Source organism: Cyprinus carpio, chromosome B11, assembly GCF_018340385.1.
Source record: "Cyprinus carpio isolate SPL01 chromosome B11, ASM1834038v1, whole genome shotgun sequence".
In the NCBI taxonomy this organism is placed as follows: Eukaryota; Metazoa; Chordata; class Actinopteri; order Cypriniformes; family Cyprinidae; genus Cyprinus; species Cyprinus carpio.
In genome coordinates this window covers 19986052-19998685 of record NC_056607.1, presented here as the reverse complement: position 1 = coordinate 19998685, position 12634 = coordinate 19986052, and the positions used below count along the sequence as shown (strand labels likewise).

At 37.3% G+C, this 12634-nt stretch overlaps 1 protein-coding gene across 8 annotated transcripts in view; it reads left to right on the top strand.

The window, feature by feature from the left end:
- The window catches only part of LOC109048046 (protein ECT2-like), a 30444-nt gene extending 18406 nt beyond the window's left edge, over positions 1 to 12038 (top strand). For 5 of the 8 annotated variants that reach the window (XM_042734448.1, XM_042734449.1, XM_042734447.1 and 2 more), the window contains 8 exons: positions 7 to 85; positions 1144 to 1263; positions 2827 to 2965; positions 4336 to 4490; positions 5094 to 5201; positions 5320 to 5460; positions 7744 to 8044; positions 11166 to 12038. In XM_042734448.1, the coding sequence (XP_042590382.1) occupies positions 7 to 85; positions 1144 to 1263; positions 2827 to 2965; positions 4336 to 4490; positions 5094 to 5201; positions 5320 to 5460; positions 7744 to 8019 (1018 nt within the window). In that variant the 3' untranslated portion in view covers positions 8020 to 8044; positions 11166 to 12038. The remainder of the gene's footprint in view (positions 1 to 6; positions 86 to 1143; positions 1264 to 2826; positions 2966 to 4335; positions 4491 to 5093; positions 5202 to 5319; positions 5461 to 7743; positions 8045 to 11165) is intronic. The other 3 variants (XM_042734451.1, XM_042734454.1, XM_042734453.1) reach the window with 1 other exon arrangement.
- Positions 12039 to 12634: the final 596 nt, after the last annotated feature.

Sequence of the window (12634 nt, the reverse complement as noted above, 5' to 3'; positions counted from 1 at the left end):
TCACAGCCACATAAATGAAGATAAAAGGAAAACCGAGGGACAGAAGCAGATTTTTGATGTTGTTTATGAGGTGGACGGCTGCCCTGTGAGTAATTTTTCACTTTTCTGGAAATGTCTTACATTTACACACATCTCAGTCGAGTTCAAAGAAATCATTCACCCAATTCTGTCATTAACTTGCCTTTATACAAGTAGTGCAATCTTCCAAGTCTTTGAGCCAACAAATTGCAATAAAAGATGTTATATTCTGAAATCGTCACAGCTCTCAAATAACTTCACATAATTTCTACACCCCAACCAAAAGAACCGAAGTGACCATATTATGACTAACGGGATTTTTCTTGCCCTTTTGAAATAAGAGTATGATGTAAGCATACTTCAACATTCACCAAGCATGAAAACTAAGCGATAAAAACTGCTCATTCAGAAATCATCATAGTCAGAACCATAACACATCACTGTGCATTTTCACCCTGACACCTATTTATTATTAGACAATTTTGAAAGCAATCATAGGAGAGAGATCATAGTCTATTTAAAGGTATATTTCTCATTTTAAGGCTACAGTATCAGAAACCGCCTGTTTTTAAATAGTCCTTTAAAACTAACTTGACATTTTTTGCTGCTAGAAACCTTGACTAAATGAAAAGCTACAAATGTGGCTATTTTCACAGTAAATGGTAAAGTGTGACACTGTTTTGTTGGCTGCAGTTCCTCTTTTCTCTGCGGTGAGAGATGCATACGTGCTGTCTGAAACTTTCTCTCAATACTAAATGGATCAGAGTGAGAGTGAGTCAGCTCATGTTGTCTCCTGTCAGAGAACAGCTGCGTCTAGAGACGGGGCTGCCAAACCAATGAGCGCCCGCAGATGGGAGTGCTTTTCCTGGATCAGTTTGGCTTTTGTAGCTCATGGGAACTGAAGCAGCATGGACACAACAGAGTCTGATCCAGGAACAGCACTCTGAGGAATCTGCAGGCTCAGGGACAGGAAATGCAGCATGTTTATCGGGCGCTGTGTTTGGTAGAACAAACTTGTGCACACCAGACACTTATAATTAATTCATTTGCTGAAAAGCTTGCAAATGGTTTGCAAGGTGAAAACTGAATTTTTTTGTGTGTGTGTGTGTTTGTGTGCGCCTGCAGGCCAATCTGTTGTCATCACACCGGAGTCTGGTTCACAGGGTGGAAACCATTGCTCTGGGAGACAAACCCTGCGATCGGGGAGAACATGTCACACTCTTTCTGTTCAACGACTGTTTGGAGGTAAAGCTCAGTCTTTCTTTGTCACAGCACCATTACCCCCCGCCCCCCCCACATAATGCAAATGCTCCATCAGGTTCCCCAAAGCAGTGCCACTATATTAAAAAAAGACATTCATCTTGATTTCTGGTCTTGTTTATGGTGTTAGATTAATGAAAGCCTTATGATGTCAAGCTGCTAGCTAGAGTTTCTCCATATTGTTGTTATTATTACACACCCACATTGCATTTGAATAAACGATTAAATTGATTTCATTTAAGTGAATGTCAAGTATCAGATTGACTGCTCTTTGGAGCTATTCACAGCTGGTTTGGGGAACTATTAAGTGACATTCATCATTTATTTTTATTGTTTTTGTGTTTATCTGGATCTTCCCAGTAATTTTCAGTTTACATTTTATCAAAAAAAAAAAAAATAATAATAATAATAATAATAAAACAAACTGAAATGAAATTAACTGGAAGCAATTTGAATACACCTCTTCAGTGATAATCATGTTTTCCTTAATTAAAATACTTTTTGGCTATTTAAAATTCTCTAGGTTATGTAATTGTTTATTGTAGTCGTGTTTTTTACAGTGTATAGTGTATATATTGTGTATATATTGTAGTTTCGTGTTTTTTACAGTGTGTATATATATATATACATAAAACGACCAAAAGTCTCCTCAAATATCAAAATCAAATAAATTTACCTCAGTTATGATACTTAGTTCAAGCTTAGTTCAATTTCAGAAACAACTAGTATAACCCCAAGAAAACACCAGAAAAATCATGATTAAAGTATTAATATTTGTAAAATACTTTTCACTTTTATAATGTTAAAAAAAAAAAAAAAAAAAACACATACTTGCAAGTATTCAACGTGTCAGGAAAATGTTATTACTTTTGATGGTTACTCCATTTGACATTTTTCATTAAATCAAAACATTTGATAAATCGATGAACATTTTTAAATATTACTTGTCTGAGAAACTAGCAAATGCATTTAAACTAGATTCCAAAGTTTTAGTGTTTTTATTATTTATTTTTTTTTATGTCATAGACCTGAGTGGACATCTCTTTTTGGTCTTGCCTTCCCTGTCTCCTCCCTAAATTTCCTTTTGTTGTCTTCTCCAAATTTTCAGCAACCTTAACAATTGTTTGTTCATTTCATGGGTGAGCGGAACCATTGAAGGAAAAAAATGTGAATAATTTATGCGTGTGCAATCTGTGCTTGCTGACTCGACTCTCTGGCCTGTTTCCCCAATTAGAGAGGGGATGTGTTTAAGCACTTTGGAGGGGGTTGCTAGCATGTGCCGGCACGCAGCTGTGGTCATCTTCACCCAGTGCTGGCTCTGGCCTGGTAATGAGAGCAGGGAGGACTCTGAGTGATCAATTATTCATTTTAGGAAGTCCTCTGCATGCATATCTGTCACCCCAATATGCATTACATATTTTGGCTCCACTAAAGCACCTGAAGGTCTCCCCACTGCTCCACCACAGCACAGGAGAGAACATTTTACGTTCCTGTATAATGAAGAAAGCTTTGTATGTGTGCTTTTTCCTTCTGCGTCTTCATATTCAGATCGCCAGGAAGAGACACAAGGTGATAACCACGTTCCGGAGTCCGCTGGGTCAGACGCGGCCGCCCGCCCATCTCAAACACATAGCCTTGATGCCTCTGTCCCAGATCAGAAGAGTCCTTGACATCCAAGACACAGAAGGTGAGAGGACCACATGGCATACTGCATCCCACCAAGTGCACTCATGCATATTTTAGTTTTGTGTTCTGAATTAGCACCCTGGAGAGGGAGGTGAAGTCTGTTTATGTATAAAGTGTGACACTTCACTGTAGAGCTGGCCAGGATACACAATAAGAAAATTCTGACATAATTTTAAAGGTAAAAGACTGTAAAAATGCTATGGTAAAAACCTGTTAATTAGTTAAAGGGGTCATATGATGATGCTAAAAATAACATTATTTTGTATATTTGTGAAATGCAATGTGCTTACACGGTTTAAGGTTAAAAAAACACATTATTTTCCACATACCGTACATTATTGTTGCTCCTCCCTGCCCCGCCTTTCTGAAATGATTTTTACAAAGCTCATCGTTCTGAAAAGCGCAGTGCGCTCTGATTGGCCAGCTAAATTTTTTACAGTAATTTTCGTGTTTTTTACAGTGTAGTTTAGGAATTGTATTTTTGTTTAAACAGCTTCGAAATGACAAGTCTTAATCACATACAGTTTTACCCATGTAGCAATCTATAATTATAAACTGCATTATTTACCTTTACATAGTTTTATTAAAGCATACGAAAATGAGCGTTTTTGAATGAGGATGGAAACATATCATTGAACAAGACTTTTGATTTGACTCTTATGAAACCGATTCACAGATATGAATGAAACTTACAGGTCCAACAGGGTTTTTGTTATCGTCTTAAGCAGATATGCTATTAAACCTTCTGGTTTTCCACTTTCATGCCAAATAAGATAATGAAAGAATCACAAAACTAATCTGATTCCTCAGTCTTCCAAATTCAATGGCCACATAAAAGCCCATAATATCTTAGCTAGCAATATTCACAGAAATTATTTTATATTGTCAGCAGAATCATTTAGAATATATTGTGCATATTTAATATAGCACTCAGCCCTGCTTTACTGGATTTTGATGAGCTAAAGACACAGGAAGGCAATAATTTTTCACACCATAATAGCACATTATTGATGCCTCTGCCTGGAAATTGGACTCGGATTCAGATCTGTGCAGCTCCTTGTTCTGAAACCCATTTTTATGTTTCAAATCAACTAATTTCCCTGTAGTGCACTTGTGATGATCCCATCAAATCGCAATGGATAAAATGAACTCCTGCCCTACATCGTTTCCTACTGAATATTGTTTATCTGCAGGATGATCAAAACACGCATTTGAAACAGAAAGGTCATGTAGAGCATAATTTTATGAGAGTGGCCAACTGATGGTATAGTACAAACTCCACCAGTTGTCCTTTTTTTTTACCCTTGGACTTAGATTTAGGCCTTAGTTTCAGGTCACATCCCTGACCTCACACATTTATCTCTCTCCCAGAGTGTCAGAACGCCTTTGCCCTGGTGGTACGTCCTCCTACAGAACAGGAGAACCTGTTATTCAGTTTCCAGCTGACGGCCGAAGACACGCTCAAATCTGCCTGGCTCAAAACACTCTGTCGTCAAGTGGCCAACACGATTTGCCGAGCTGATGCGGTGAGCAGACACGCACACACACACACATAGAAACATGACCACTTCCTCCTCAGATCATCCCCCTCAGGTCTGGAACAGAACTCAATTATTTATTTTATTAGCTCTGCTTTCTTTTTATTGTGGCTATAAATTAGGAGGTTCGTGTGGGCCTTTTGGTGTTGGCTAATCCTATTAGATGCTCCTGTGTGGTTAAACTGGGAGGCAGATTAATGTAATTAAGAGTGGAATTGTACTTGAACTTTACACTTCAGACGCAGATGTCTTTATCTTCATGCTGCAGAACTGCAGTTCCCGCCCAGGCCTTCTGAAACGGCACATGTAATTGGCGCGGGCAGACAGATGCTTGTATTTCCCTTTATAATCAAACATCCAGACCAAACCCTGCGGCTAAATGCATTTCGCCTGGCCTGCAGTTCTCCCACAGGCCATAAGGTGGCAACCTACCCACACGTCACCGGCGTGAAATGCAGCCACACTCGCTCTCTGCTCCTGTGAATATCAAGAAGCCCCAGCTGTTTGGAAGGCTGAACAGTGACGCTTCTCTGTGCATTTTGACAGGCCAGCAGTATCGCTGTGTGTTTAATTTCCCTGTGTTTTAAACAGGAAGATCTCATTCAGAGCACCGATCCTGACTCCGTCCAAGTGAGCACAAAGGACATGGACAGCACGCTCAGCCGAGCGTCCAGGGCCATCAAAAAAACGTCAAAGAAGGTAGGGAGAGGAACTTGAAAGTATCGATTTGGTCTTGATGTCAACGTTCAGGACACTTTCTTGAAAATGACATCATAAAGTAGAAAACGCAGGCAAATTGTGCACGTTTGTGTTTCAGGTCACAAGAGCATTTTCTTTCACTAAAACCCCCAAGCGTGTTCTCCAGAGGGCCTTTTTAGCCAATGGTACCCCAGATGACAAGAGTCCTGGTCTAGATGGCGATCACATGGGCCGAACGTCCAGCAGCTCCACACTTGCTGTGAGTCTACACACACACACACACACACACAAACACACACACACATTTTCAGCACACAACGATATGTGATGTATCTTTTTGCTCCTTCAAGGGCAATTCACTATTAGAATAAACTGAAAAAGTCTGAGTTTGACAGCTATACAAGTGACATGAATTTTTGTGAGAATTTTTTTTTTTTTTTTTACAAAACTTTTTTTTTGTTAACTGTTTTTAGTTAAAAACAGTATTGCTATTTTGATCTAATATATAGCTGTTTGATTTAAATTTAATTTATTATGTATAAAATGAAATATGAATAAAAGATAATAAGTAATGTGGAGAATTGGAAAATATAAACTGGTACAAAATAACAAATGGTTATGTAATGTGACTGGTATCACTGGTATTGACTACTAAACAAAAATAGTTTAATACATTACCATTCAAAAGTTTGGGATAAGTAACATTTACTTTTTGTTTTTGACCAAGGCTGCATTTATTTGATTAAAAAATATAGTAAAAACAATAACAGTATGAACATTTATTATAATGTAAAATAACTGTTTTCTGTTTTAATACTTTTAAAAACAAGTAAAGCTGTATTTACAGCAGCCATTACTCCAGTCTTCAGAGTCACATGATCCTTCATCATTCTAATATCTGATTGGGTGCTCAAGAAATATTTAGTATTATCAGTGTTGCTTGAATGTTCAAAATTACAGAATTTAGTTACAATAGGGCCTTTCGCACCGCATGAACCTTTTCATAGTACCAGAACTAATTGTGGAACTACCCACTTTTGGGCATTTTCGCACCGCAGGAACTGGGTGTGATTTTAGTACCGGACTGCCTTTTTCGAGAACCAAATTAGCTCCTACTCTGGAGCAGGGTCTAACCAGCACAACTGGTACTATCCGTGACATAAGTAGACATTGATTAGCCAGACACATTTGAAAACGCCCTCACCCGCCATGATTTAAACGCTGTGTAACACACTGTAAACATTGTCAACTTATTTCGCAAGTATGACGAAAAGCGATAAATATACAGATGCTGAAGTGCTGGCACTTGTAGCAAATGTAGCACTGCCAGTTGTAGTTGGAGATTTTTAGTCCTCCTTTCTGTTCTTTTAATCGCTTTATGTATACGTCGACATTCCATGTCCATTATTGTGAAACCCGCGAGACGCAACAAAAACATATTGTAGCTCCGATCACAGCGTCCTCCATCCTCCTGTTGTTAACGTTGGTGAACGTCGTGCACAAATGACATCACTGTCGACCGGCTTACATCATGTCCTAGTACACACTGTCGGTGCGAATGCAACCCTTTAAATGGTACTGGGAAATAGTTCGCGCAAAATCGTCCCAGTACCTTAGTACTGTACATTTAGTTCTGGAACTGAAGCGGTGCGAAAGGCCCTAATGTGAATGCCTTTACTAGCACATTTGATCGATTTAATGCTAAAGAAAAGTATTAATTTCTTTAAAAAAACAATGCTTGCCATAAACTTTTTAAGGATCGTATATACTGTATGTGTACACTGTGAGACCAGTGAATACCACTCCCAGACACATGACCTAAAAGCTTATTGGCAGGTGCTTTTCTTCTGTCGAACAAAGGAAAAAAACATTTCTGTTTCTCTGAAAATCATTCTGTCACGTGTGAATAGGTTCATAGGGAGTGCATTGTTTCCATTGAAAATCTTTTTTGTGGCAAATTTTCACTTTTGGTGTGAATAAGCCTTGAATCCAAAATATTAAACCAAAATGATCTGTTTTTTTATACAGGCACCTCCCCAGAGAATGATGACTGTATTCATTGAACTGTAAAGAATAATTTTGCCACACAAATTGTTCAAATATTGCGTACTTGTGTCATTCACTCACATCACACTTGGTCTAAACAGGCATTTGCATGAATTCAAATCCCTCATACAGTCAAATTGCACATTTAATCTCATTTTCTACATTTGAACCTTTTCAGTATTACTTGCCAATTCAGTTGGCTTGCATTTCCCTCTCAGAGGACTCGCAGTTTGCTTTGGTCATTCACTCATGAGTTCCTTCCTGCAGCATCAGGGGTCTTGTGCTCTTTGCTCCATTTGAAAAGGGATATTTTTACCTTTTTCTTTAAGGTGATTCATGCACTTCTAAATATCTGAGAAATCCCGAGATCACGATCAAATTTTTCACTTCCTCTTTCAATTTTAAAGTGAATGATTCTGAAGGCGTGTGACGTAGAGGCGGAGCAAGATGAGGTTAATGCGCCATCTCTTTTTCTCTTCCCTCCGTGTGAGTGTAGATGTCTCGTTCTGCCTCTACGTTCAGTCTGACGGGCTCTATTAAAAGTGCAGTGGTTCAGCGGTCAAACTCTCTGGACCATGCCCCGCGGCCCAGGGTCCCGGTGTGTGTCCGCACTCCATGCAGTCCAGAGAGGGCTGATGAACCCGCGGCTCCCAAAACCCAGCTCAGACCCTCCATCCTGTCCCTCCCAGCGGCCCAGCCCGTAGCTCCGTGCCGAGAGCTGCTGGCGCCCCCCGAGCCGCAGCGCAGGTTCCCTGGGTCCCCGAGGCAGTAGAAAGTCTCCTGTAGGACTCTTAAATGTGAGCACAGCAGTTCTGCCTCTTGACTCACTAACACATATCTGGTGAAGGTGTTGACACTAATTCACTACCTCACGGATGGGTATGGTGGCACTCATTTATAGATAATCTGAGGACTGGTTTAAAAGGGAGAATTCACTTAAAAATGAAAATAATGTTGTTTACTCACCCTCATGCTAGCCTCTCTAAGAATGACTTTAAGGAAGTTGAGAAATTTACTAGTACCACACTATTTTTCCCATCGTGAATGTGAAAGGGGATCCATCAAATGACAAATAAAGCTCCATAATAGTAACTGAAATGAAATTGACAACCTATCCTCACCCAATTTATACGCAGAAGCTATAATCTCATAGAAATTTAGCTTTTTTTTTTGCACTTGCCACGCTGTGATTGATGAATGTGCGTCATGTGGCCACATCATATCAATGTCAAGTCTTCAAATGTAACTTTATTTTAGAATTATTAGTGTAAAATTATAGATTTTATTAATATTATGAATTTAATTTTAATTTACATTTGAATAATTTTATTGTGGTTTTCTTTTTAATTATTTAATTTAGCTTTTTTATATATTAAGAATTTAAACTTCTCGAGATTAACAAACCATTAACTATGACCTTTGCCACAATAAACTCTTAATTTGCTGCATATTAATAATTAGTAAGGTAGTTGTTTGGGTATTGGGTAGGATTAAGGATGTAGAATATGGTCATGAAGGATATGTGCTTTTATAAGTACTAATAAACAGCCAATACGTTATCTGTAATAGTTTTAGTTAACAGCAACTCTGAAAACTGTGAAAATGACTTAAATTTGTGTTTCTTGCTCAGAACTTTTATATTACTTCATTTTAACTGTAGTATAAGTCATATGAAATGGTTTATAATACTGTCTATTATAATACTGGTTTATAATAACAGTCTTTTTTAGAATACTTCATTTCATTCCCCATTCACTTTCATTATATGGAAAAGTGTTCAAAATGTGGCTTTTTGTGTTCCATGCTTGACATAAAAAAAAAAAAAAAAATTAATTCACTCAAAAAAAAAAAATTGTCATCCAACTTATTCAGATAAAAACAAAATTTCCATAGAATAATAAATATTTTTTTCAGTTTGCTCCAACAAAAAAAGTGTGACGTAATATGATGACACAATTATCCTTATTTGTAGTGAAGCATCCCTTTAACATTGACATCAGATCATTTATGTCGGGTGAAATATGAGATATCAGATGCTTTTATAGTTCTATAGTTCTCAGTATAATGACGGCTCTTATATAAAGATGAAATTGTTACTGTGGCGTTTTTCCATAAATCTCATGTTTACTGTGGTACTGGCATGATCTATGGGCGTGACAGCTGTAAATTGTCTCCTATTTCGAATTTGATCCCATTAACTATCATCCGTATACTGGAGCGTGTGCGTTTTGTAGCGTTTTAATGTTTCGTTTAGCACACTCGAGGCAATTCATCATATAGCTTTTTTCCCCTCATTGCCATTGGCCGCCTTTATTGATCTCGAGGCCTCCAATGGCAGTGCAAGGCCACCTTAACTCTTATTAAGCAATGCTAAGTAATAGGATTATTGGTGTGCGTGTGTGAAAGCAGCCTAGTGCTTGTTACATCTGTGAGTAAGAGTAAAACAAATGAAATTGGGTTTGTGGTTTGCTAACCACCTTTTCACCCTCACATCTCTGTTTAAAGGGAAGAATACAGTATTATCCTCTGCATGGAGGTTAACACGCTCCTTCGGGTAACGCTGTCGGTTCTGAATGGTAAACACTTAACAAGGGTCAACCGTGTGCATTCTTACCACAGTGTGCTTGTAAAGTCAATATCATTAACATGGATTTCTCTCCTCACCTCTTCTCACCCCTTTTGAATAAACTCCCACAAAAACCTGTGAATCTCAGGGTTCTCCGAAAACACTTACATTTAAAAAAAGGCTCAACATTGGCTTTTGTTCAAAAGACAGATAATCTCAACGCTGTTTAATGATTAGTTCCTACCCTAAACCCATAAAGATCAGCTGTAGTTATGTAGACTTTAGCAGGGAAGGGCGGTGTGACACTAAATATATTCTCTTTAACAAATTTACTGATAAAATGTTGATTGGAAAAAGATTTTGATAATGAAGACGAGATGTAAATGGTGCATCATCATGACTGTTAAATAATGAGAGTAAAAACTGTTGATGGAAATGTAAAAAAATAAGGAATATTAATGCACTGTTAAAGCAAATTATCTAAAAAAAAAATAAAGTAAAATGTAAATATATTTTTTTAAAAATCTTAATTGTTCCAAAATGTTATCAGGTTATATATGCATGTATATTTCATAGGTTAATGTTATACTTTTTCAAAGATTTGCCCCACGTTTTTATGCAAACTTTATTTGTATTGAATATTTTGTATTTTATTCACTTTAAAGGATGGTTTTTCTCTAAAAGACGATTAAAAAATAAAGCAACACTCATTCCATGTGATTGTAGAAATGTCATCTTGACACATTTATTATAGAAGTCAGTTCATGTGCAAATTCAATATAAATTCAGCTCATCTTGTTCAATTCTTGGTTGCTTTTACAAAAACTTGTTGAGCTCAGCTAATCAGAATTTGGGGTTAGATTGATCAGTTTTTATATTTTTATTTTTACTGTTTTTAGTTGTCTTGTAATTCATGTTACATAATGTGAAATTGTTTTCATAGTAATGCCAGATTTAATTTTTATGAATAAGCTTTTAGATTGCATCCAAGCTTTAAAATTTGAAATTTAAACTATTTTTATTCTATCATGGTATTATGATGATGTGTTATAAAATCACTCTCACCATGATTTGTTATATTTTTTTTAAGCTCATACCGCCCACTCCTAGACTCCAGTATGAATAGTTTGTAAAAAGAGCCCTAAGTGCATTATAGCTTCAACCAACACTGCGACTCTGCATTGAATCTTTAACAAGGTCTTCTGGGTATGAAAATGCACCAAAGGTTAACACATCCACCATTTACAATTCAGCACTCTTGAGTCTTAAACTAATTACAGACTGGAATGGAAATAACCTAGAATAACCCTAAAACTCTCTTTTCATCGCTATATTACATTTTCTTTTTCCAGGCTGTTCATTCCCCATCCATGATCAACCTGTCCTCCGCCTTTGAGAGGAAGTATCATACCTTCAGCCGATCCACAACTCATCTGTTCTGAACTTTGCATCCAGTGTTGCAATTAATTTCCACACTATGGTACCATGTCCGGCCGATGCCTCCAGCCCAAGCCCCCCACCTGGGTTTAATTTACAGGTCCAGAACCCCACCAAATGAAGGACGGCTTGTGTTGATGTCAATGTCCGGGCACATTTAATTAACATAAGAGACATTTATGACTGACATGTTCTGATGTTTATTAGATCAGGGTAGGGTAGAGTTTTCACACAGTTATTAACCACTGAAAGTATTTCTTAATGTTTTACAAGCTAGGCCCTAATGTAAACTAATCTAGTTTCAGCTTTTATAAAGCTATACACATCTAGCTCTAGGAAATTCAAAAAGCTGTCACAGTAAGGTCTGGTTTAAACGAGCGGCCTTATGTTTTTGCATACTTTTAGAAGTGATTTTTATTGTTGATTTAGGGTATTGGTTTCTACAAGTCAAAAGAGAGTTGTTGCGGTCAGCCTGCTATATTTATTCTCCAGAATCACTTCTATATGTAAATCTTTCCTTCTATCTATATTTAAGTGTAAATATTGTATTTTTCCTCTTTGTGATTTTCATACTAATAATAGTTTGTCTCCGTTGCTTGTACCATTTTGTAGTCACTGCACTTATGTCACAAATGTATTCATGTTTCACGTTTGTCTGTAAAAGGGATTTATATAATGTCTTTGCCTACTGCAGATTTGTTTGGAGTGGGTGGTTTTATGTCATTGGTTTGACTACTTTTGAAGGTGACTTCATTTATTCTTGATCAATAAAAGAAGCCTAAAGCCTTTGTGTTCTTGTCTGTTTGAAAACAGCTTTTTGTATGAGGAATCTGTTTGAAATGGATCTCAGGTGAGAATGTAACACTGCAAAACATTTTTCCTATCTTGCGCAATAAACTAAAGCCCAAACTATACATTCCACTGAGTCTCAAGGACTTTTTTCGAAATCGGCGCATTTTACTGATGTGACATCCAGGCCAATTTTTTTTTTCGTCTGTGTGGATGACAGAGCATGTACGAGTGAGTCCACTAGGTACTGTAGTCCACATTATGAAAGTGTTCATCCACAATCGCTGTCAATGTACTTTGAAAGCCATGAGCAAGACTGAGCAGCACACAGTAAATAAAGTATCTGGGCCTTAAAGGAATAGTAGAATGAACATTTTGCCATCATTTACTCACCCTAATGTTGTTCCAAATAAAAAAGAAATTTATACAGGTTTGGAACGACATGAGGGTGAGTAAATGACAAAATGTTCATTTTTGGGTGAACTATTCCTTAAAGCCCAAAGTATATGTATTTAGGTCTATACTATATTTCCATCTGCCTGTGCATGTACAGATAATGTGGAACTATGCTTGTGCCATTTGTTGTCAACAGAAA